Consider the following 25,504-nt stretch of genomic DNA (forward strand, 5'->3'; position numbering starts at 1 on the left):
GGAGAGAGGTGGGGCTGGAATCAGGACAGCATCTCTGAGGCGCACATGGGTGCAGGGTGCAGCAGAACGGTGACCTCTGGATGACAGGCCTCTGCCCCCACCCCTCCTCAGTCCTGCTACCCGGCCCCATATGGAGAGGGGCGGAGCCACAGCACTCACCCCATGCCAGGACAGACTCAGTGAGGGAAGGCTAGAGGGGCTGCAGCCACATTCCGCTCCATCCCCTGCCTGGGCTGGTGAGTGGCCCAGGGGCTCCAGTAGGCTGGGGCCAGGTCCTTCTGGAGGCACAGCATGGCTCCAAGAAGCCCTCCCTCTCCACCCTGGCAGAGTACCTACTTGCTGCCAGGGACCCTGAGGCATGAATCGTGTGAGAGCCATAAGGGGGGACCCCCTTCTCCTTGGAGGACTCTGAGTGCTGAGTGCAATAGGCTGGGGAGACCACAGTGATATGGAGGGGTGGGTCCAACACCCTGCAGCTCACCCAGTACCTGCCTCTGCAGGAGTAGCTTACCGGCTCTCCAGGTCAGCATATGGGCCAGGCAGGAGAGCATTCCTGCTTTACTGATGGGGAAACTGAGGCCCAGAGGTGTAGTATGCCTTGCCCAAACTCACACAGCTCACACAGTGAGCAGGAGAACTGGCCCTGGAACCCAAAGCCCTGGTTCTTGGACCAAGTTTCTCTCCCTTTCACACTAGTGTTACTCCCCTGGGAAGGAAGGGAGCTGGCAGGAGGCAGGTGGGTGCAAAGGTGTCCTGAGGGCTTCTGGGAGGGGAAGGAACAGGGGAGGTGCCTTCCTTCTGCTTCTCCCTGCCCCTATCCAGTGTCCAGGAGCTCGGGGTACCACTGCCAGGATAGGGGCTAGAGGGCCACCGCCCCCATCAGCCTCTCCCAAGTAAACTTTTCTCCCTTCCCTTCCTGGGAGACACTGCCTCCCAGATGAAGGCTCCACGGTTGCCCCCAGGGGCTGTCTCACTAGGTAAGGGGTTCACACTGGTGGGTGCACCCGCCCCGCTGTGAGCAGGAAATGCATCTGATTCTCCTGTGTGTGCTTAGTCCCGCCACAGGCCTGGCATTCAGTAGGTGCTCAATAGGAGAGTAAGGGAGCAAGTGGCAGGTGGAGCTGGTGACTGTGTGAGTGAGCAGGGGGGTGGGAGTGGGAGGCTGCAGGGTGGGTGGTGGTGGAAGGTAAGATACCCAGGGCCCCGCCCCCAGCAGGATGTGGGCTTCTTCCCACACAGCAGGCTGGGCCCTGAGATAAACCTTGTGGGGTTTCCACAGTGGGTTTGATGCCCTCTTGGTCAAGCTGTGGTCCTCAGACGGTGGTGGCTGCCCTTTCCACATTCTGCTAGGGAAGGACGAAGCCCAAGGATGTCCTCTGAGCCCAACCTAGCTTTGGCCAACCCGGCCGGCAGGCTACATGCAGAACCACAGAGTAGAAAAACCTTGTTTTATTCAGCCCAGGCCTGGGCAATCTTGCTCTGTGGTATGGCCAAAATATAAAAAATAAAAACCAACAACCAACAAAATCACGTTGTAGGGGAAAGTTAAGTACACAATTGGGCCTGGCATCCGGAATCCCTGTGGTTTTGGTCCACGTTCGCTCCCTGAGGCGGGCAGGGAAGGATGCTCCCAGCGTCCAGCTGCCCCTGCCTGTGGTTGATGGCTGGGCCCCGTGGGCCGGGCTTGTCCTGGCAGGAGGCTGCCTGGGGAGCAGGGCCTGCTTTGGGAGGTGGGGAGGTTGGCCATCTGCACACTCTCTCCTAGATCAGGATCTAAGGAAAGAAAGACAGCAGGTCAAAGGCAGGCTGAGGCATGGGCCCCTCGCTCAACTGTCAGCAAGGCGACCACTACCTCCCCAGCTGAGCACTTCCCTTCCACAGCCTGGATCCCAAGTAGGAGGGCAGGCACGGGCCTCCATTTCTGTCAGTAATCTGGGCTCAGGAGGGGTTTCATGGACTCCCATGCAGGGCATGGTCTCGGTATTACCCCTCCCCATGCCCTGAGTTCCAGATTCTTTTCTAGGCCATTAGCAGAGCTGCTACTGTCTGGAAATACTTTCTTGTTTTCTCTAACTCAGTACTTTTGGAAAAAAAAAAAAAGGCCTCCTTTTTCCTCTTCAGAAACATGATTGAAACCCACAGGCGTCAGTCCCGTGGCCTTTCTGGAAATGCTCCGTCCGGCTTCCTGCACGCTGGCCCAGCTGCCCGCCTGTGGTCAGGGTCGAGGAGACGCACTAATGAGACCTGAGCCTCTCCAAGCACTTATGTAAAGGGCTCGGGAGGAAGGGCCTCGGCATGCCCTGCGTCCACAGGCCCCAGGGTAGCTGGAGGGGGACGCAGGGCAACTTCTCTGTCCGCCCTGCTGAGGGGCCCAGCTCATGGTGCCACCTGGGGAAGTGGGAGGCTATTTGGATGTACCTTTCCCAGCAGCAGGGGGGACAAGAGGGCATGTAGGCTCCCCACCTCCCTTGTACCTGTCCTCCTTCTCCTTCCCTAGAACTGCTTCCCAGAAAACCTCTACCATTTAGGTGACTCCTGGATTTTTAATGGCTGAACAAGACAAGCCCTGAGGAGCGAGAAGGTGCTGCAAACCCAGGCCTGCCGAAGGGGCTAAGTTGCCAGGGATGGGGTGGGAGTCAGTTGTTTCAAACACACTCTGTGACCTGGATAATTCTGATCTAATTCTGCGAATGAGGAATCTAATCTCTGAATTGAACCAGAGGCTACTGTTCTCACAGTGTGGTGGAGGACTGTGAACGTTAGCTTAGTGGTAGCAGCCAAGGGTGCAAGGGCTATCTCTAAACACACACTGAGCCTTCACACACCAAGCTCTGAGCCTGGTCACACGCTGAGCCCTGACCCTGGTCGCATGCTGAGCCTTAATCCTGGTCACACGCTGAGCCCTGACCCTGGTCGCATGCTGAGCCTTAATCCTGGTGACAGCCTAAACCTCTCATACCTATCAACCATTAATAAGCAGACATGTTTGGGGAAAGATGGTTCTCTGGGCCTTGGATTCCTTGCCATTTGTTCCTCAGCTGATGGACTAAAGCTCTAGGAGACTACTCTTTTTTTCGTTATTTTTTAAATGGAAAAGAGTTGCTTTGACCTGATCAAGCATTGAAAATTCACATGGAGTGGGATGGGGTTTTTAATGAGTTCGTAAGCAAGGGGTCCCTCTGCAAAGTACTTCACGTGAGGAATCAGGAGAGAGGCTGAGGACAGCCAGTCCGGGGCAGCAACAGCTGAGGTGCCACGTGCCAAAGGCCTGGGAGTTTATCAACTCCCTCCACATCTGGGCCCAGGGACTGATGACTGTTAGAAGTGATTCCAACCAGAATCAGTTCTAATCTGAGACTGCTTAATTCATTCCACCTGATACGGACACGAATGATCACACAGCTGCCATTCATTGAGCACCAGTGTGAAGGGTCCTGGAACACACACAGATGTCAGGACTTTAAATCCTCCCCACAAGCCTGTGTGGGAAGTGTTGAAGAGAAAAGTAGTTCAGAGAGGTGAGGTGAACTGCCCGATGTCACAGAGTGAGGGAGTCACAGAAGTAGGAATGCAGAGCCCATGCACCTCCACCCAACGACGCTGCCTACTGCAGGTCTCCACCTGAGGAGAGATCGGGAGCCATGCCCCGGATCAATGCCTGCAGCCTGAGCACTCCGCTTAGGGTGGCTGGTCCAGCCACAGCTGTGTGCGGCCATCAAGGTGAGCCACAGGGCAGGTATCCTACGTGTTTCATGTGGCCCTGCCTGCTCCTCAGGTAGGAGAGGGGCTGGGGTACGGAGAGTTGGGGGAAGAGCACTTACTGGACAATTTTGCAGTTTGTTGTAGAAACATAGCGACCTGTATAGTGGATGTTGCATCTCACCACATTGTTGGTGAAGTCAGACTCCAAAACAATGTACTTTGGGTTCACGTGCACCTGAAGAAGGAAAGGAACAGAAGGAAAAGGGATCTGGTCATGAGGCTGTGCTTTACTTGGTCACCAGGGAAGGTGGAGAGGCAGACACAGAGGAGCCAGAGAGAGGGAGACAGAGAGATGGAGAAAGACCATGAGAGACCAAGAGACACAGAGACAGAGACACACGGATGGAGAGACGGGGGAAGATGCAGAGAGACAGAGAGAGGAATGAAGAGAGAGACAGCTCATAGTCAAAGGAAGCATCACTGGATCATCCTTCTTGGAAGATAGGTTTCCCCAGAGTCAGAGCCCAGGCCAGGGGGCCCCACATGGGGCATTCAGAGCCACTGCCCCAGGGAACCCAGCAGTGAGTGAGGGGCCGAGCAGGGATCCCATACCTGGTCTCCCTGACTCTGAGGCTCGCACCCTTTCACCTCGTATGCCTGTCTAGGTGACCCGTGGAAGGCCTGTCTGATGCCAGGTAGCATCTCCTGCCCTGGAGCCCAAGGCACCCGACACTCATTGAGATGATGACCCAAGCAAGCATAACCTGTCTGAAGAGGAGCTGTCTGGACACAAGGAAATCCTTTAAATGCTGGATTGATAGGGGAGGGCTTCGCTGGGGTGGGCTACACCCAGCCTTATTTGCAGAACATTTAAGCAGAGAGGAAATGATGTTATATTTAAGTTACATTCCTTAGGGGCAGGAACTGTGCATTACTTATGTGTCTTGAATCCTCAGAACCTAGAACTCAGAAAGGCCTTTGTACGAGTTTGTTGAGAGTGGATGAATAAAGGAAGAAAAAGAATACCCTTGGGGGCTTCCCTGGTGGCGCAGTGGTTGAGAATCTGCCTGCTAATGCAGGGGACACGGGTTCGAGCCCTGGTCTGGGAGGATCCCACATGCCGTGGAGCGGCTAGGCCCGTGAGCCACAGCTACTGAGCCTGCGCGTCTGGACCCTGTGCTCCGCAACGGGAGAGGTCGCGATAGTGAGAGGCCCGCGCACCGCGATGAAGAGTGGCCCCCACTTGCCACAACTGGAGAAAGCCCTCGCACAGAAACGAAGAGCCAACGCAGCAAAAATAAATAAATTAAAAAAAAAAAAAAAAAAAAAGAATACCCTTGACAATCTTGGCCCTTGGGTGAGGCTGAGCAGAGGCCTCACCGAGCCCACTGAGAGGTGCTCAGGATGGGGCGCAACCAACTGCTTCCAGGTTGCCGTGTCCTGAATGCAGTCACCCAGCAGCCCGTCCTCATGCAGGTTAAAGCCGCCTCCCAGGCCTACCTTCTCTGCTCTTCCTTTACTCCAGCATAGAGCAGTGGGCCCAGGGGGCCTCTTAGAGTGAGCCCTACCCTCGCTTTGCACCTGCCAAGAGGAGGCTAAGATTTGTCTTCCCCAGGTGAGGTCATGATGACCCGGCACCCCGCTCAGCCTGCATGGATGTTCCATGTTGGGCTGTGTGTCCTTAGCGTGCTCTTCTACTTGTCTCCGCAAGGGATGGGGCACTGGAGTGAGTGTACGTGGAGGAGGGGTTCAGGCTACAAGGAACTATTGGTCACAAGTGCCCTTGGCTTTGCAGGGGTCGTATGAGGAGCTGAGGGTCTCTCTCAGGGAGGGCAGTGTCCTCTCCCAGATGGCACAGAGCCTGCCCTGCCCACAGACAGGGGAATGGACCCCACGGCTCTCCAAGTCCTCTGCCACTTAGGGAAGACAGAGTCACCATCTCCCCTAGGATCACCACACTTGGGCCGAAGGTTCCTCGGTGTTTTTATGGGAAGAGGCTGTGTCTGCCTGAGGCTAAAACCTTCAGGTGGGAAGTGCAGACCTCAGGGACATCATCAGCTGATATGCCCAGAGGGTGAAGCTTATGTCAGAGGCGGGGACACCGAGGGTGAGCATCAGGTTGGAGGAGTGCCTCCAACCAGGGGCCCCACCTTGAGGATGTAGTTCCCGGGCTGCACGTCGGTTATGTCAATCCACTGGCAGTCGATGTCTGCATTGTACGTGTCATAGCAGCCTGGGCTCAGGCCCTAGGAAAAGGGACAGGAAGAGAGGTTGGGGTGCTGTGCACTCCTCAGAGCCAACCCACGCCCACGTCAGCAGCCTGGGGCCCTCCTTCCTCTGTGATTCGTCCTGACCCTGGCCCGGGGTAGCTGCTCAGAGTGGGTCTGCCCCGTCCTAAGCCCACTGGGTGGATGGACCAGAGAGATGAGGGATGAAATGAAGGTGGGGGGATGCCTGGGAGAGATAGATGAAGGAATGGATAGAGAGACAGACAGGCAGGATAGATGGACACTCTCTGGATGTTTGGACAGAAAGATGGATTCGGGTGGACAGCTAGGCAAATGGAATATCATGCCATCCAGAATTCGTTGGAATGTTCCCCTCCTTCCATGAGCAGACACCCCTGGGAATGGAGGTGGAGGGTAGTCCCCGAGGGGCTCTCTGGTGGCTTCAGGACTGGCAAGAAGACCTGCACTCTCTGAGCTGAGCGGCCAGGAGCCTTGGCACTAGCCCGTCTTTAGCTTGGCTTAGCCTCCCCATCCCTGGCGGGCTTCCCCCCCGTCCTTCAGAGCCCCTGCCCTGCCCCTCCAGCCCAACCTGCGTGTGAGAGGTGCACGCATAGCGTTTGAGGTTGCCGAAGTCGCACGTGCTGTCCTCCAGGCAGAAGCTGGCCTTGTGGCCCTCGGCTACCTTCTTGCCTGTGCCTGCGTCCAGCAGGTCGTAGTGGCTGAACTCGTCCATGCTGTGGTAGTGCCTGGGGGCAGGAGAAGAAGAGGGAGAAGAGGGCCTAGTCACCCCTGGCTTCCCAGCCTGTTCCCCTCCTGAGATGGGCCCAGGTGACCCTGCTGTGACACCGCCTCCTGAGGGCTCCTGGGGCTCCTTGGTCGCTGTGTCCCCCAGGCAGCATCTCTGGTGTCCTCACTGAGCCAGTCACCCTAGGAGGGTACCTCCTCAGGACCCCTCACTTCCTCTTGGGCTCCCACCTGTACCGGCCTCTCTTGGGTGATGCCCTGTATTCTAGATACTTCCACCCCCTATCAAGACCGATCCTTCTGTGTCCCCTCTTCCATTGCAGCTTTTGCTAAGGCTCCTCTGAGAAATCCTTGCCCCAGTGATGGACCCTTGGCAGAAAACAACTCATGGGGCCCTCCCACCAGCACTGCCCCTCTGGAGTGCTCCTGGGGAGGGGCACTCAGGCCCAGGGCCTGGCCCAGAAGAGGGGGCGGGCCAGGCAGCCCACTCACTGGTGGCAGCTGTGCCACTCCCAGGTGTGCCGCGGCCGGTTCGGAAGGAAGTCTGCGGCGCCCTGGTTCTTCACGCGCTGGGGGAAACGCAGCAGCACCCGCACGTCGTAGTCGGTGGCCTCAGGGGCGTAGGCTGTGCTGTGGGGACAGGAGGGGAGACCAGAGTGGGCTTGGGTACCAGACGCAAACACCCGGCGTAGGTCGGCTTGGTCCTGAAGATTCTCACATCTGAACCCTGCCCTGCAGCCAAGGCTCAGGCCTCTGCTCCTCTCTGCAGGCCAGCCCCTCCTTTCTGGCCTCTGCCATGTGGCTGGCAGCTGCCAAAGGAGTCTTTCTAAAGCAGCATTTGGCCTGATAATGACCCTCTGAGGGTCCCTGATACCTGCAGGTGACTCTCAGCTGGGGACAGCCCCTGAGGATGGGGGCAAATCAAAATCTTCGGAGGGCTTTTATAAAATAGCCCTATCCGGGAGATTCTGACCTTCTCCCTCCCCCTACACCTGGGTTCCAGCTTCAAACACTGTCTCCCAAACAGACCTAACTCTTTCACTGATCTGTACTTTTGCCTGTGCCGTGCACTTGACCCAGAACTCGCCCAGCCTCCTAGACCCAACTCAGGTCCTCTCCTCCAGGAAGTCTGCCTTGATTGCTCCACTTCGAGGAATCGTGACTGCCTGTGAGATCTAACAGTGCTGCCTACAACACATCCTGATACCATACACCTCCTGAGCTGGGTCAGTGTGAGTAGACCACCTCTCCCTGATTGTGTGGCTTCAGGGCCAGCGACCTGCCCTTTTTTGCTCAGGAAGCACTGGTCTGGTGTAGATTGCCTGTTCACAATTCACTTGCTGACCCCCAATTTCCAGCTGAGATGGGCCTTGTGAGGAGAGAAGGGAAAAGAGAGAAAACAGGGGCAGCAGTGAGGGGACACACATCCCACGTCCCACAGGTAGGAACGAGGGCTAGATGAAGGCTCCTTCCTCTTCAGCTGACTGTGGACAGCCGTCTTGGCCAGACTCAGGGGGCACTTCCTTGGCAATCATTAAGGTCTGGGCCCTAAGGCTAGAGGTAGGAGGTGGCCAGTCATGGGGATTAGCTCTCTCTGAGAGGATGTCTGGACAACAGGCAGTGTAGGCTCCTGTCTGCCAGGACGTAAGGCCCTTGGCCTTGTCTGAGGGAGGCTTGGAATCTGTCTTTGTCTGTGTTGGAACTAAACATCCTCTTCTCTCTGTTCAGTTAAGTCCTACCCCTCTGTTGGGCTCAGCACACCGTGGGAAACCATTAGGGTCTGGGTTCTAGGCCCAGCTTGGCCACAAACTCGTGGTGAGACTTGGAGCAAGTCCCTTCCCTCATCTGAGTTCTGCCTGCTGTCTGTGAACTGGCACCGGTCTGCAGCCCACACTTTCGATAATCTCCAAGGGCCCTGCTGCTCCAGGGCTTCAGTTCTGCTGCATTTTCTAGGTCTGTATCCCACACCCAACCTCCGCTGATGCCTCCGCCCTTGCCAACCTCTCCCTCCTCTGGCCGCCCACAGTTCCAGCCTGCCAACTGCTCCTTCTAGCTCTCCTTCCACTCCCTGTCACTTGGTTCTGGGTAAGAGGCCACTTTCTCCAGCTAGACCAGGACAGCCCTGGGATGGAGCCCCAGTGCCTCTGCCCCAGCCCATCTGGGAGCTCAGTTGTGGGCACACGGGGTATTCCACGAAGGCAGAATAACAGTTTGGTTTTGACTCAAACTCCTCAAAGCTCAGCCTCAATGGACGGCCGTGGAGGCTGAGCTCCTCCCCACTGGAGGAACTGTAGCAGGAGCAGTAAGTACATTATGCTCTCTTCCCAGAGACGAGACCTGAGTGGGCAGGCCGACTCAGTGGAACTCACGTGTGGTTCCTGGACTGGTGCCAGTTCGCACACTGTCTGTTGCCAGTCTGCTGTGAGATAAGGAACTTGCACCAGCATGTAAACCAACTACATCACGAATCACACTGTCTAGTTCAGCTGATACTTCTTTTTTTTGAAGCAAGACTTCCTCGATGAAGGAAGCAGTGAGTTGAGTTACATTCCAGTGCAAGCTCCTTATCTTGTTACAGATAGATAACAATTTGTGGTCAGCTATTCTGAGTGGCAGTGAACGAGATTTCATTAGTGAGAAAACATTGAGATTCTAAAGGGCTTCCCAGATACTCAAAAGTGAAAGTAAATAGAGTTCAAATGTTTTTTAAAAAAAGCAAATAATTAAGAAAAATAGGAGCTTTCAACATAGACAGATGTCAATAAAAGAAGTAGGTCAATATAATCTTTAACTAGTTCTTTTCGCACAGGGAGATGTCCCCAAAGCATACATATTTGAACAGAACATTCACTGTCAATAAATTCAGAAGCAAGCTCCGCAAGAGGCAGAATAACCCAGGAATAATGGAGGATTGGCTGTGCTCACCTCCCAGGTTCAAGTAAACTGGTGTCCTTCCCTTCTCTCTAGAGCACCATATAACTGAGGCCTCATTGTTACCCATGCCCACAGCCCCTTCTGGACAACCCACACCTGTCCTCTGTGGAGATGGCTCCATAATCCTGCCCTCTATCCGGAAGGCGTCTGTAAGACTTCCCCGGGGTCCCCACGAGGAACCTTCTCATGAGACACCTCAGATCTGCAGGTTTTAGTTCCTCTCACTGCTCCTCAGTTACTGACAGGGCAACACAGACCTTTGGGTCTGGTGTGAAGATTAAATACCATTAAGTTCCTCATATAGTGATGTATACAGAAATGCTGGATCACTCTCATTCCCCTCCCCACCTGACTGCCTTGAGGCAGGCAAGGCCCACCGATGAAGAGGCCAGGGTTGTGCAGCCTGCAGGCAGCCTGGCCGCCATGAACACAGGTTCTGGGTGACTCCTGGGGACTGTCCACGCTTCATCCTCATCTCCTTACCTGGCCAGACACTTCTCCTCTGCAGCACAGCGCAGGGAATACAGATGGGCTCTCTGGACATAAGTGGACGCTTGCACGTAGTTGGGGTCCGGGACCAAGTCAGGGAGACCTGGAGTGGGGAGAGGGAGAGAGGGAGGAGGGAGTAATAGTTGGCACTGAGGAGGGTCAGGCTGGTCAGGTTTAAAGCCCAGAGACCTCCCCAACCCCAAACACCCTATGCTGTTCTCCTTCCTCTACACAGGCTGTCACTTCCTCCTGGAAGCCTCCCCATGTGAGCAAGGTGTGTGATTTGAACCATTCTCCCTAGGCTCAGGTGTGGGGTCAGGGAGGTCAGGGAGCAGGGGCTCACCTCTGGAGTTCCATGCTGTTGGGACCGCTGAGTCTCCTGGGACATGAGCCAGATCTGGGAGACTGGGTGGAATTTGGAGAGCAGGAGAAGACAAAAAGGTATTCTCGGCAGGGGGAGTAGCATGAACAAGGGCCTGGAGGGAGGACTGAGTGAACCAAGTAATTTCCTGACAGAGACACTCCCCTTGGTGTCCTTATTTCCCAGGCCTCTGGTCACCAGACTCCAGACACCCTCTGCTCCTCTCACCCCTGCAGCTGGCATTCTTTGTGAACCGCCAAGAGAGAACCCTGGGCTTCTGACCCCAAGTGGGTCCCAGAAGGCTCCTGGGCAGAGCCAGGTGAATGGTGGTTGGCAGAAGTGGGGGTGATGAGGAAGGGAGGGGCTCACAGGAAAACATGTCCCCAGAGCAGGCTGCTGACCGGGCAGGATTCTCAGCCTGGGCGCCCAGCCCGCCCTTCTCAGGATTCCTTTCATCCTGTCATTGGCCCCCAGACCTGACCACACCTTCCCCTGTCTGCAGCCTCAGGCCTCCAATCCGAGGAGGGCCTGGCTCCCTGCCCTGCAGGGCCTAGGGCCCAGTACCCAGGGGAAGTCTGGAGTCTGCTCCAGCCCCTGGATCACTTGTTCCCCAGGTTATGCTAGAGCCAGGGGTCTGTCCATTCTGCCTCCCACCCGTCCCCGTACATAACTTAGTCCCAGTGAGAATGATTAGGAATAAGCAGAAACCGAACTCAGGTGTCCAGACCCTATCCACATGGAATAAAGAAGGAAAGATCTTGATGTTGGGTGTGTGGAAGGGGTGGGGCACGTGGTGGGGTGGGAGGTGGGCAGGGGGACTCCAGAGCCCTGGGCTCCATCTCAGCTCAGCCACCAGCTTAAACGGGAATGGGCCTGGACCTCCATGTACACTCCCCTCTCAGGCTGCAGGGATTCTGGCAGATAAATGATAAAATGAAGCTGTAAGTTCCTCTTAGCTTCTTTCAAGCCCTCTGTTCTTGGGGGGCAGGCACAGTGAAGGGGCTTGAGTCATGCAGACAGGCTTCTAGCCCCTTCTTGCTGCCAAAACCCTCTTGTCAGCTTATACGTCCAGAAGATGAGGCAGAGGAGGGGAACTCTGGCCTCTAAGCCTTTCCCAGAGGTGTCTGCTACACGCCACCCCTCACAAACACATGCCTGGGGTTCCCAGAACCTACCCCTGCTCGCCCTGGGGCCCCGGCCTCATGCAGGAGCAGCCGGTGTGATCTCACCTACTTGGAATGAAGAGGAAGCTTGGAACACAAGGGTGGGTGAGGATGAGGTGGCTCCTGGCTGATGGGGGCTGTCCTGGCCAGCCTAGGCCCCATTACTCAAGCCCCCAGGAATGCCTGCAGTCATTTCCCAAGGGATCCTCAGGCCTTGAAAGCAAGGGCCACCTCCGTATCAAGCTGTTTCTCACCCTCTGGTCCCTAGAAGCTTGTGGGGGGGGGGAGGGGGAGGTGAAGAAGACAGGAATGGTCCCCTTTTCCATTACCAGAGAGCTTTTCCCTCAGCAACATGTGGTGGTGGGTCAGCTGGGCCTGAAGCTTCATGAGACCCAGCATTTGGCACCAGATGGCCTACCACCCCCCACCCCAGGCCCGGTTTCAATAAACACAGCACAGATGGCTCTACAAAGCTTTTCTGGCCCGACCCTTCCTCTCTAGGCCATTTCATGAGTTGGCTATGCAGTCCAAGGAAGCTGGAAGAGCCAGCTAAGAGGCCAGGGGTATTCAGGGCCAGCAAGGGCTTGTACCACTCCTGGCCTTTGACTACACCCCAGCTATGATCACATACTGAGTCCTGATTCTGGTCCTATACTGAGCCAAAGATGACCATCTTCTTTTTACTGTGGAGGAATCTCAGGTTCAGGCAGGTGCCTCCTGCTCCAGGAAGTCTTCCCTGATTGGCAGTGACATTCCAAGCTGCACACACTTCTGTCTCACTACTAGATCTGTATTGATCTATAATTAGATTCTATTGTATTTACCTGTGTCTACTCCCCTCCAGACTATGCACTCCCTGAGGGCAGGGCCTGGGCCCCACTCACCCCCTCAGTGGGGCAACCCACCGTGCTTCAGGGCTGACTGACCATTAGGCAGTCAGTCTCTGTCAGGCAGGCTTCTTTAATGATTAGTGGCTTCATACTTTACTGTTCCAATCATCCACGAGCGTGCTCCTCACCCTGTCTCCCTCAGGACACCAGGGCACACAGAGGTGCTGGAGGGAACAGAGGCTCAGAGAGGGCAATGAATTTGCCCACAGTCACACAGCAAGTCAGGGAAGCCCCAGGAGGAGCTCTTAGGTCCCAAACTCCTTCCAGGACTCTGCTTGTTATTCTTCTTTTTATAAAAATGATTTCTTTTAGTTATAATTTACATACAGTCAAATGCACAGATCTTAGGCATACAGTTTGATAAGTTTTGACAAATGTATACATGGTGTAGCTACCACCACAATCAAGCTATGGATTGTTTCCATCATCCCTGAAAGTTCCCTCCAGCCCCTTCCCAGTAAATCCCCCCTCTCTCCTCCCCAGGTAACCACTGATCTTTTTTTAAATCACTTTAGATGTTATGCCTTTTCCAGAACTTAAATGGAATCACCCTGATCATTATTTTATGTTCTCTGTTCTGCATCTCTGACCATCACTGGGATCCTGTGACTCCCCTAACCAGCTACCCCTGGCCCGCCCTCCACCCCTGTCACACCCTCACTGCCCTGGGGTAAGCTGCTGGAAAAGAGAGCAGCCTTGGGAGTTCAGGCTGGGTCGTCCCCCCCCCCCCCCCCCCCCGCCTTCAGGATCCCTGGAGAGGTCCCTGGGAACAGCAGACCCCCTCCCTCAGCTGGTATGTTTTCCCAGGAAGGAACAATGCCTCCTTCTCCACTGCTCTCCCAGGAGGCATTCCATCAGCAGCCAGGCCTGCAGGCTTGGGCTTTCAGCCCCTCCATAGGGGCTTGGGTGTGTGGGTGGGTTGTGTGATGTTGGAAGGAGGATAAGGGAAGGCTTGAGTGGGGGCTTGTGGATGTAGGGTACCAGTTTGCTGTCTCTGGCTTGTGGGGTACAACCAGGCCCTCCAGGTAGGGTGGCCAATGTTGGGTGAAGTCCGGTTACAACCAGACCTGTGCTCCCCTCCCCTCCCCACCATCCCAAGAAGTGTGCATTTTAAAGGAAGATCCTGGAGAGAGGATAAAGCTTACTCAAAGGCAGGGAGAACCATCAGTCATGGGATATAATTTTGTGTGTTGGGGGGCTGGGATCTCTTATCCAGAATATACGGAGTCATCCAGCCCTTGGACCTGGCACTGGAGACATTATAAAGTAGGTTCCAGTAGGAAGTTTTCCCAGAGACTCGTTTTCATAAATGCAGAGAACTGAATTGATCATAATTCTCATTTCAGAGCAAACTAACAAACTAAACTGGTCTATGCAAGGCCCCTCTTGTAATTAATTTTTTTTAACGTTTATCCTTACCCTGACCCTCAGACATATCTTTGAACATCTGTGTCTCTGTGTAAAACCTGCAGTGTGTTGGAAATGAGTATGTATCCTTGAAGTGTATAAATGACATTGTCTTATAGTCTCATTCTGTTTCTTGATTTCCAATGTAAACTTTTAAGATATGTCAAGTGCATTGCTTGTCATTGGTAGTAGGATTCCACAGTATGCAACCTCCATGGCCCATCTAGCCAGTCTCCCAGGGATGGACCCCTGCGGATGGGGCCGACCACTCAAAGGCTGGGTGGATGGTCTTGCTCAGGCTACCCAGGGAGGCCTGTTCACCATCAGCATCCTGCCTTCCATGCCCAGGAGGTAGACAGGAGCCAGACTTCTTACCCTGCTGTCACAGACATTCTGCGTGGACCTGGGTGGGCCCGGCCCCTCTCTAGGCCTCCCTGCTTCCATTTATGCAGACTGATTGTCCTCCACCTCACTCATGCCCAGGACCCTGGGGCCGGCCCGTTGTGAGAACTCTTCCCCAGAAGCAATGTGCTGACCATGGGGGTTCAGGCTGCACAGAGCCTGGACCAGGATTGGAGGGACACTGAGTCAGAGGGTAGCAAAGACCCCTGGGATGACCAAAGCCAGGCTATTTGGCTGGGGAGGGGCTGGATGTGAGTGAATCGGGTCCCAAGGCCATTCTGCAGGCAGCCTCTGGTCTGGAGGAAGCCCTTCAGCCTTGGGGGGCCCCATCAGACCCTCCAGGGCAGTGAAGACACAGAGCTGAGGGACAAGCACCAGCACTCTGTATTCCTGCTCTGCCCCTGGAGCTTCCTCTGTGGGGGATCCAGGGCCCCTTCACAAGGCCTCTTGCGGGACCGATGTCCTCCTACCTCACCCAGGCTGGGCCTGGAGCTGCCAGCTGGCCCACATGCCAGCCCGTGGGAAGCCGAGGACTGTCCTCCCCTTCCCTGGCAGGACTCAGCCAGGCCTTCTTGTGGGAAAGACTCCAGCAGGCAATTTTGCCATCTCGCCCAACGCCCTACTGTCCAGGTCCCTTCCCTTTCTTAGGCTCAGTCTCCCATGTGGACGATGGGGAGATTAGACTAACTGCCCCTTGAGTGCAGTTTTGATGGCTCCATAAACACTTGGAGATTAAAATATTTTCAGGAGCTATTCAGTCCGTTCCCCAGCCTTGGGCAAGAGCCCAAGACCTCTCACAACCTCTGCAGACGATACTTTAGCTGACAGGAAATTCTCCCACCGTCTGACCTAAATCCTTCCTGCTTTAGGAGGAATCTGTTCCTTTCTGCTCAGCAGTTCCTGGCAGCTGCCCGGAGTGGAGGGTCTGAGGTTACATTCCTGCTGCTTGCCCACACCTCACCTGTTTTCCTTTTGGCTTCCCTTTTTCTGTGGGTTCCTTAAACCTCGTGTCTCCTTTGAAATCTTTCCTCACCAGGCCTCCTGCTCACAAGCAGCAGATGAAGGAAAATAGAATGCAAAAGAGCCCTAATCTCTTGAGCCTGGGGCTGGAGGATAAACAATGTCCAGCAGGAACCGGTCAGTGGGTTGTGAAATATGCACAGAGCGGGATATTTTAGCTCTAGCGGCCAGACTCCAGAGGAGCCCCTAGGTGGGGAAAGCGGAAAGCTCACAGAACATGGCCTGAATAAAGATGAGCTGGGAGGGCCTCCAGGGCGGGAGCCAGCGCTCTGGGTCCTGAGAAATTATTATCTAATAATCAGGACATTAAATTGTCAGCATCAGCCTGGCAGTGCCACACCTGAGTAACGAGCAGGCAGGCAAGGTGCCTGCAGGATCTGCTGCGGTCCACCATGAAGGGCAATACAGCCCAGGCAAAGGAGCTAGGATGGTCATAAAGCCTGGCCCAGAACCTTCATTGGCTCCCCATCACCTACGGAATCAAGCCCAGACTTCTCAGAGTGGCAGCTAAGGCCTTCTGTGGTCTGGCCTTCCAGATCTCTTAACCCTAAGGCTCAGTAGGCAGCTCCTAACACAACTGACATTTTCTGCCCCTGGCCTCTGACCCCTAGTGCCCTTGTCCTGGAATTCCTTGACACACACACACACACACACACACACACACACACACACACACACACACACACACACACACACACACACACACACACACACACACACACACACACACACACACACACACACACACACACACACACACACACACACACACACACACCCCTTATCGGGTACAGCCTTTAGGCCCCAAAGCCTACCTTGTAGGCCCTCCTCTGCCACCACCCGGTGCTCCTCCCTCCTCCCTCTTCCCTCTTCCAGCACGGGCCTGCTGCTCCCACTAGGCTGGGAGAGGCAGTTCACGGGCAGCGATGGCCTTGCTCCTCTGAGTGGCAGGACCAGACGCAGAGGACGGGATGTGCGTTTGTTCAATTGAGCAAACTGCCCAGGAAGTAGCCGGGGCTGGGCTGGGAGGAGGCTGCCGCTCACCTCTGGGGAGGTAAGCTACCTTCCTCTCTGTTCAAGCTTTCTGCCACCTCCTTGCACACCTCACTCACTCACACTCTTCCCAGTGTGAAGACAGCCCCTACCTTCCTGCCAGCCCACCCTTGCAGTCCCTGCTTAGTGCCCCTCTCTCCACCTCCAGAAGCCCCTGAGGATCGTGCGGTCTCCTGGGTTCCCTCCCTGCCCCTCAGATCCTTCACAGTGACCTGAACTTTTTATCTTTCTTACAAAATCCACTCGGCCCATGGCTTTCCCATCTCAGCTTATGGCAACTTCATCCTTTCAGCTGCACAGGACATAACCATTTCCGTTATGCCTGACCCTTCTCTTTCTCTTCCACTCCACATCCAATCCATCAGAAAATCCCATCAGCTCTACCTCCAAAATATATCCCGAAACTGACTACCCACCACCTCTGTTGTTACCCCTGGCCCGGCCACCAATATCTCCGCCTGCATCTCTGTACGGGCCTCCTCTCGGACTCCCCCTGCCTTCCCCCCCGCACTGTCCATTCCCAGCATAGCAGTCAGAGACCCTGTTTAAATGTCACTGCAGGAGCTCCCCAATGCATGGTGAGTAAAAGCCAAAGTCCTCACAGTGGCCTACAGGCTCTCCATGGTCTGGACCCAGTTGCCTCTCTGACCTGTCTCCCGTAATGCACCCACACCCATGCCATGCTGCTCTAACCACACTGGAACACACTTGAAAGCCCCACGGAATTCCTGCCTTGGGGCCTTTGCATTGGCTGTTTCTTCTGTCTGGAATGCTCCACCTGCAGATAGCTGCATGGATCACTCATTTGCCTCCTTCAAGTCTTTGCTCAAATGTCACCTTTGTGAGGCCCACCCTGACTACCCTTGCAACCTCTCCCAACACTCCAGATCTTCCTGACTTATCTCTATTTTTTCCACAGCACTTACCCCCTCCTATTATTTACTTATTATGTTTACCCATGAAAATTCAAGATCCACAAGGACAAGGATTTTGTCTCTTTCCTAAAACTAATGAATACCCAGCTCTAGACCAGCCTCAGCACAAAGTAAGGCACTCCATGACTACTTGTTGAATGGCTGAATTTCCTCATGCGATGACATCTGCTCTCCTCAGCCAGGCGAGAGCCCCTGGGGGAAGGGGAGGGTGGGACTGTCTTTTCTGCCGCCCAGCTGCTGGCCCAGGTCTCTGGTGCACAGAGTGTTCTGACAGCTGGCGAGTTGGGTGAGATGGAAGTGGGTCTGGGCTGCGGCATCCTGCCTCCCTGGTCTCTTGCTGCTGGGCTGAGACCTCTGTGAGAACAGGGATGGGTCCAGGGAGCCCCTGAATCCCCTGTACCCAGCTCAGGGACTGGCACCTGTACGCCTTCAGCGAGCACAAGCACAAATACTGGCACCCCACAAAGGGTCTCTTGGCACTGCCTGTGTGAGCACAGCCTTTATTATCAGGCAGAGGCTGGGACAGACTCCAAAAGCCCTTTCTTTTGAAAAAGGATTAGCTTTGGGGTTGGAAAACCCATGGTTCCAGTTGGCCCACAAGGGGGAGGAAGGGTGGGTTGTCTCCTGAGACTTTGGTGGCAAAGGCCCCTCAGGCCTCGACTTCCACATTCGTGTACCTTCCTGCTCTGGTGTTCTGACACCCTCTTCCCATTTTCAGGTGATACCTAAATGCCCAGTTTCTGGGTGTCCATCAGTAACGGGGAGAGGGACCCAGGTGCAGCCTCGGTCCTGTAATCCTGAATCCAGACAAAAAGGCCCTCTGGGTCCAGCCGCCTGTGGTGAGGAGGCTGTTAGGTCAGGGCAGGGGAGGCACGAGACCCAGCCTCTCCTTCCAGCCTCCTCCCAAGCGGATTGCTACTCCGCAGGAATGCCGGGCACAGAATTGGAAGCAGGTGTGGGCTGCCTGGGCGGACCACCCGCTCCCCCCAACCCCCCCGCCCTTCCTGTCCTGCCATTCCAGCCACTGCCCTGGGGAGTTTTCCATGTGCTCTTGGCTTGGACAGGATTGGGCTGGACTTGGGCTGGGACTACTAGGGAGAAGTGCCCCTTTGGAGGTGAGAGGAGATTGAGATGGGGGTCCCTGGGGTGGGGAGAGAGGGAGGAGAGGAGATGAAAGGCCGGGACGAAAGGCCAGAATTCCCGGGCCAAGTGCGGCAGTAGCCTGGTGCCTATAAGTCCCGAAGGACACCCCACCCTGCTCAGCCACCATCCCAAAAGGCTCTGTGGAGCCTGTGAACTCAAGGCAAAAAAAAACCAACTTTTTGTGTCCTAGGGGGTTTAGACCTGAGAGAAACAATGATCGCGGAGACATACCCTTCCCTGAGGGGCAGAAGCAGAGGGAAGGCTGGGATGGTTCAGTGGGGGAGAGAGTCAGCCTGGGTCCGAGCTTGGCTGCTGATGAATTCTGACACCTTGGATGAGTTACTGAACTTCTCTAGCCTCAGTTGCCTCCTCTGTAAAATGGGGGTATAATATCATCTACCTCACAAGCTTGCTGGAGGTACTAAATGAGGAAATAAAAATAAAATGCTTGGCATAGTGTCTGGTGCATATTAAGCGTTCAATAATAGCAGTTGCTATTATGATTATTTAAAATGGGAGCTGTCTCTTCTTGCAGGGATGGTCCAGTTTGAGTACAGGGGAGAGAGGATGTGGCCTTGCAACTAAACGATACGAGAGGAGATGGGAAATCTGCCTGCGATGAAGTTGCCTCGGACACGACTTGTTTGTTCCGACACTAGTGACCTTCCATTGCCAAACAGGGGAGTAACAAGAGGACCCAGGTCCCTCTATCTCCATAGTTGTCTGACCCTTTACCCCAACTTCCTTGGCCTGAAGACTCCATTTCTTTCTGAAGGAGCAACTTGAGACAACTTCTGGGAAGAAAGGAGGGATGCTGAGCTGTGATTCTGCCTCCACCGGTCACCAGTTATGCAACCTTGGGCTTAACCTCCGAGGGCCTCAGTTTCCTCATCTGCAAAATGGGGGTAATAACAATACCGAGGGTTGTTATGAGAATTAAGCGACTAATTGTAAAGCTCCAAGAACAGTGTCAGGTGCTGTAGATGTGCTTGTTAAACAAATGTTCTGGAGTCCATAGAGTGGGAATGACAAGGCTTCATGCTAACACCTCACTGGGGAGGTGCTCAAAGCTGTGCAGTCTCTCTGTTTCATCTCACTCTGTCGCAACCAGTGCCCGAGCATGGTAGGAGTCAAGTATCTGCTGAATGACCAAATGGATGTGCAAGGTAAGCCTTAATACATGAAAATTTAGAAAAAAAAATAATGCATGGGGGTTAAGAACTCAGGATGGGGAGTCATGCAGACTCAAATTCTGGTTTCACTACTAAGAGGTCGTGTGACAATCAGCAAGTGAGCCTGTCACCTCATCTATGAAACGGGATGGATAACAGCATGTGGCTGGTGGGGTTGCTGTGGGAATTAAGAGATGATGTATAAAATGTCCAGCATATGCTAACAGAATTATCCCTATGGAGGTGGCTGGGGGAACTAGGTCCAGGCTCAAGTCCTGCCCCAGCTGGCTTGCAGGTGGTGTGGGGGTCCTCCTGGGTCAACTCAGTGCAATGCAGAGATGACAGGCTCAGTTTGAATTCTGGCTCAGCTGCATCCAGCTGTGAGACCTCCCCAGGTCTCAGTTTTCTCATCTGTACCAGAGGACCATAATCCCCACCTCTTTAGGAGGCTGTGTGGGTGAATGAAATTGCACATTCAAGCCACAAAGCTCAGCAAGTACTCCTCTGCAATGGCTGAAGTTGTCATCATCATCCTCACCTGGGGGCTCTAACTCTGGATGCTCTGGGTGGCCAGGCCTCCTCTGTCCTTCCCTGCATCTACTCCAAGCCTTGTGGAGGTGGGTGGGCGACCTGAGTCAGGGGGGCAGGAAGTAGGGGGTGCAGCAGGGAGCCAGGGCTGCTCTCAGGGACTAAGGGGCCCCGTCTGGCCTCTTGGGTGCAGGAGGCTGGATGGAGAGGGATGTACCCTAGAAACACCCCTGTGTGAGTGCAGGGACATGAAACACCTAGGCCTAGGAGCAGCACGATCCTCGTGGGGGCTGTGGAGGCCTGAGAGAGGGAGAAAGAGGAGAGGAGAGGAAGGAGGTGCCTCAGGTACTGGTGCAAAAGGCTAAGGCACTGAGATTTTGTCCTGAAGGCCTTGGGAGCCACAGAGCCTTCTTGAGCAGGAGAGTAATATGGTCAGCAATGCAAGGGTGTATCTGCCCCATGCGTAGGATGGACTGGAAGGGACCAGGGAGGAGGCAGTCACAGCTCCGATTGGTTGTGTGAGGACAGGGAAGGAAGACCCACGCCAGGCAAGATGGGCATAGCCATCAGAGATGCCCTGGGAGGACAGCCAGGGTGGCTGCTCCACGTTACTTTCATAGGGTGGCCAGAGGCAGTGAATCAGGCTGAGGGTGTAAGGGGGAGGCCCTGAGAGAAAAGCCGTGGTCTTCTAGGGCCATAAGTCATCTTAGTCTGCACCGGTACCACCAGCTCAGAGAAGCTGAGGCTGTGAGGAGGCAGGAACAGGGACAAGGAGGCTAGGAGAAGGGGCCCGACTTGGGAGAGGGAGGGGCACAGCGCAGGGGGCTGGGAAGCAGGCAGCCACCCTCCAGGCCTCTGCACGGATCTGCTGTGACAGGCAGACCAGGTATGTGACCTGGGCCTCTGTTTCCTCGCCTTCCCTCCCGTTACACATTTCAGAGACAATGGTACTGCAGGAGGCCTTGGGCAGCCCCCCTCCCCGGGGTGGGAGGGAAGGGGGTGCAGGCACCCAAGGAAGAAACCAGGCTCTGGACAGGCGCTTGGAAACTGCCCAAACGTGGAGGACGTGGGTGGTGCGCACATGTGTTTGGTGTTGTGAGGACATGTCCACGTCCACGCCCACACGCATGCGGGCTGCCAGCGCCCAGCCTCAGACCCCTGGGTGTGCGGCCAGGAGGAATGAGGTCAGTCTCGGAGAATCCGCTCTGGACTCCCACACCAGGCCTGGGGGTCTGATCTCAAGCACAAGGCTTGGCCTTCCCCAAACCGTGATTTTCCATGGTCCCAGCCTAGCAGGGTGGGAAGGGGAACAAGTGATGGGGGAGAAGGTACTGCTCCCTCTCTGGCCTCTCTGTGAGCCCCAATTTAGCCTGCACTGCCCCCCCCACACCTTCCCCACCATGACGAGGGAAGGGGCACTTGGAGGGTGCTGACAGCTTGTGGCAATGCTTGGGCACCTCCTCCTCTTGAAAGTCCTTCCTGAGTTCCTAGAGCCCCCCGACTGGGGAGGCCCCTCCCCTGGGTCCCCTAACCCATCCCCTCACTGCCTGCCCAATCACAGAACTGAGGTGCCCCCTTTTCTATTCCTTCCTCAGGGCAGGGCCTGGATTCAGCTTGGCATCTAGTATACTGCATTCCAGGGAGAAATGTCTTTCATCCCAATTGAACACGGGGGCTCAGGGGCAATGGCCAGAGGCCCTGCTAAGCACCAAGCACCCCCCTCTCCAAACATAGCCTTGCTCTGGCCAGTCCCCCTCTGAACCTTAAGAACTGAGAGGCTAAAGAAGGACCTTAGAAAACCCACTGGCTTGGGGCGTAGATGTCAAGTCCCAGGCCTGGCTCTGCCAGCAGTGCTATTTGAGGCCTCGGTTTTCTCCTCTGCCCAGAGGTGGAGTGCTTCTGGCTGAGCCCCACTCTGCGGTCTTGCATTCTAAGAAAAGCTACCACAAAAGTTTAGCCTATAGGTAAAACATGCTCTCCTCCACGGAGCTCTGGGAGCAGTTGATGCAGAGCTGTAATACACCCTGCTGCAGGGATGCTGCAAGCCCTGGAGAGGATCAGATGTGGGTGAGGCCACGGTGGCAGGAGGATGCATCCTTCATCACATCACAGAAGGGCCTTCCATCTGTCCTGAGCTCCTGCAGGTTCTCAAAGTGTGATTCAGCACCCAACTTGAATGCTACGCCTTGAACGTGAGGGAGTGAGTACTGCCAGTGTGGACACTCCTCTCCCCTAGCCTTGGGCTCCAGCAGCCCCTAGAGAGACGGGAGTCCCCACCTCTGCACCCCAGCGGCAGCCTCTCTCGCCCAAGGTCAGTATGGCTGGAGACAAGGAAGCGTCCCCGTGCGGACAGAGGCAGAGGAGCAAAGGCTGGGGGTGCACTACCTGTGCCCCTGAGCCCTGCAGTGCTCAGCCCTCACCTGGTGCGCCTGGCACAGAAACATTGTTGTGGAGCAGAGAGTCAGGAGTAAAGAATCAGGGTATTAATTGCAGCCTGAAAGAGGCAAGGCTGGGGTGGAACGCATATGCATTGGGGACTGAATGGAAAACCTTGACCAAAGCTGACTTTGGACTTGCAGAGACAGAAGCAGGAAGGGGAATTCTAGGACAGCAGGACCAATGGCCCTGCCCAGACCACTAGTGGGCCCTTGCCAAGGTAGCCCGCCTGCTATCAGCATATGTGGAGTTGCTCATCTGAAGAAGGAAGGCTGCCCCTTCCACTGAGTCCTCGTGTGTAAATGGCTTGGGCTTTCCCTAGACTAGGTCATATCTTCAACACCCCCTGCACCTGTGTCCACAGCTGCCTACTGGGACTCTCCCCCAGGGCCAGGACTAGGGTGAACTGAGTGAAGTGACTGAGGCCCTGGCCTGGGGTGCAAAAGTTAAGAGGGTGCCTAAAAACTCAGTAGCTAAGAGAAGTAACATTTCAGGCAATATTTTTAAAAATCAAAATTAACGCCAAAAAAAATCTGTGATGAACAAAACATCAAAATTTCAAATAAAGACGATCAGTATTGCTGATTTTTTAGTGTGCCTCAGGCTTGAATACAATTTGGCATGTCACCATAACTGATTCTATTTAAAATTTTGATATTTTGTTCATTTTTTTGCATTATTTTTGATTTAAAAATGCATTAAAATATTACTTATCTCGATTAGTAAGTTTTTCGGTGCCCAGGCTGGTGCCCCACTCGCCTCTCTAGTCTGGGCCTTGCAGTGTGCCCCTGAAGGAACTCTGGGTTATCTAGCCTGCACTCCTGTCAGCCCAGAATCTCTCTTCTAACCTCCTGTTCATTCAGGCCAAGCTCACATATGCCCAGTGACCTGGAACTTGCCACACCTCCAGAGGCGTCCCCTAAGGCCTTTCTGACCCTGATGCTCCCTGCTTCACCCTGTGAGGCTGGCAGAGGGGCACCTCCAAGAGTGGAGGACATGCCCTGATGGGAATGAGGGAGAGGAGGGGAGGGGCTCCTTTACTTTGTCCTCAGATGACCCAAGCCAGGTCTGGAAGGTGTCTCTTTCCAAAGCCTGTCCAGTCCCGCCACCCCCTACCCCCCCCCCCCCCACCGCCTGGCCAAATTCTGGCACCGATGATGATGCCTGGACAGGGCGAGGGCCGGGAGGTGGGAAGCACTGGGGCTGCCTATGGGGAGGAGGGTGGGGGTCCTTACTTAGCAGCTGGGGGAGGCCTTCGGTAAAGGATGGAGGAGGGCCTGGGCGTCGGGATGTACTCACCTCTACCGTTTTGGTTGGGCCGGTACACGCTGCCCACACTCAGACGGCCCTGCTGCGCGCCATTGCGCTCCGAACCCGGCGGGGGCGCGTCGGAGCTGCGCACCGGCAGGTAGGGAGGCTCCAGCACGCGGAAGGGGGGCTGCGGCTCCACGGCCCGCGGCGGGCTATAGGCCTCGGGTGGCATGTTGCCGTAGGGCGGGTACCAGCCGAGGCGGGGGTCGCCGCCGTAGGCGCCACCGTTGGACTGCGCGGCATCGGGGGCCGGGTCGGGGTAGGCCTGCTCGAGGCCCGCGGTGCCCTCGTTGTACAGGCTGTGCGAGTAGCGGCGGTCCAGGCCGTCGGCTGGCTGCGGCTGCGGCGGCTGCGGCGCGTACGGCCTCTCCGGGGCCGGATAGAAACCCTGCGGCGGGTACTCGGGCTGCTCCTCGCCGCCGCCGTACTCCTCGTAGCGCGCCCGGGGCTGGAAGGGGTAGATGACCCCCGCCGAGGCCACGGCCGCCGTCCCTGCGCCCAGACCGCCGCCCCCGCCGCGGTAGTACACGTAGCCCTGGTCGTAGGTCCGCGACGCGGGGTCGTATGTCTCGTACTGGCTGACGAAGGGCGCCTGCGGATAGGGGAACTGCTGCGGAAAGGAGGACGGCTGGCGGTAGGTGGTGGCGAAGGCCGCGGCCGAGGCCGAGGAGGCGGAGCCCCCGTGCCGTTGCTGGGAGACGGAGGTGCGGGCCCGGGCCATGGCCGTGCTGTCCCCGACGGCCACCTCGCGCCAGTTGTCGGGCACCTGGCCGAAGCCGAATGGGTGCCGCGCTTGGCCGCGCACGGTGTCCGAGCCGATGCGCCCGGGCAGGGGCAGCGACGGGGCCTGCCGACGCCGGAGGCCCCCCTGGCTGCGCCGATGCGGGGCCTGGGGGGCACCCGCCAGCAGCACCCGGGAGTTACTCTCGGAGCGCTGAGTCCCCGCAGGCACGTACTCTGAGCCCGAGTTGAGCAGGCTGTACACCTGCCCGTTGTTCTCCCACTGGATCAGCTGTCGCCAGCGTCCCTGGTCCGAGCCCTGCCCGTGCACCAGGACGCAGACGCAGGCGCCCCACACCAGGGCCCCCAGCTGCCAACCGGCTGGGGCCAGAGCCATGGTGGCCCCTCTGCAGAGGCCTGGTGGACTGAGAGGCTCTCAGGAGTGGCCCCCTGTGCGTGCTTCTCTTCCCACGGCCTCGAGGACAGGACGGCTCCTTGCCTGCCCCAGCTCTAGCTTTGTCCATCCTGGCCTTGTCCCGAGCGGGACGGCTCCTCCGATGACAGCATTTCGAGGCCAAGGGGTCGGGGCAGGGCAGGGGCTGTGCCCAGGGCTGCACGAGGCTCTCTGCAGGGCACCGGGCAAGCAGGACCGCCTGGGGGCCTTACATGGCCAGCCCGGCACTGGCTGGCCGCTGGGCTGGCGCTTTCCCACTCTGAATGAATAAGCAACAGGCTGGGAGCATAGGGAGGTTTCGGGCAGCCTGGTCCGCCTGCTGGGGCCTCCTCCGCGGGGCCCTATGGCCCGCCGGGTTTTAGCTATGTGGCCTGTCCCACAGCTGCTGTGCTCCCTCAGTCCCTGGAGCTCC

At 56.1% G+C, this 25,504-nt stretch overlaps 1 protein-coding gene across 1 annotated transcript; it reads right to left on the reverse strand.

The window, feature by feature from the left end:
- Nucleotides 1-1,434: 1,434 nt before the first annotated feature.
- On the reverse strand, nucleotides 1,435-25,377 carry LOXL1 (lysyl oxidase like 1). Its single transcript, XM_060097025.1, has 7 exons — nucleotides 23,907-25,377; nucleotides 10,092-10,200; nucleotides 7,167-7,304; nucleotides 6,520-6,676; nucleotides 5,853-5,948; nucleotides 3,822-3,937; nucleotides 1,435-1,773 (listed from the first exon to the last, which is right to left on the reverse strand). Exons 1-7 carry the CDS (start codon nucleotides 25,033-25,035, stop codon nucleotides 1,767-1,769), a joined length of 1,752 nt encoding a protein of 583 aa, XP_059953008.1. The 5' UTR covers nucleotides 25,036-25,377; the 3' UTR covers nucleotides 1,435-1,766.
- Nucleotides 25,378-25,504: the final 127 nt, after the last annotated feature.

This window comes from Mesoplodon densirostris, chromosome 4 (assembly GCF_025265405.1).
Source record: "Mesoplodon densirostris isolate mMesDen1 chromosome 4, mMesDen1 primary haplotype, whole genome shotgun sequence".
Taxonomy (NCBI): domain Eukaryota; kingdom Metazoa; phylum Chordata; class Mammalia; order Artiodactyla; family Ziphiidae; genus Mesoplodon; species Mesoplodon densirostris.

Coding starts and splice junctions, on each gene's coding strand:
- LOXL1 (XM_060097025.1), bottom strand. CDS start 25,035: ATGGCTCTGGCCCCAGCCGGTTGGCAGCTGGGGGCCCTGGTGTGGGGC. Junction 6,677..7,166: donor GAGTGGCACAGCTGCCACCA/GTGAGTGGGCTG, acceptor TCCTGCCCCCAG/GCACTACCACAGCATGGACG. Junction 3,938..5,852: donor CCGGGAACTACATCCTCAAG/GTGGGGCCCCTG, acceptor TTCCTTCTTCAG/GTGCACGTGAACCCAAAGTA.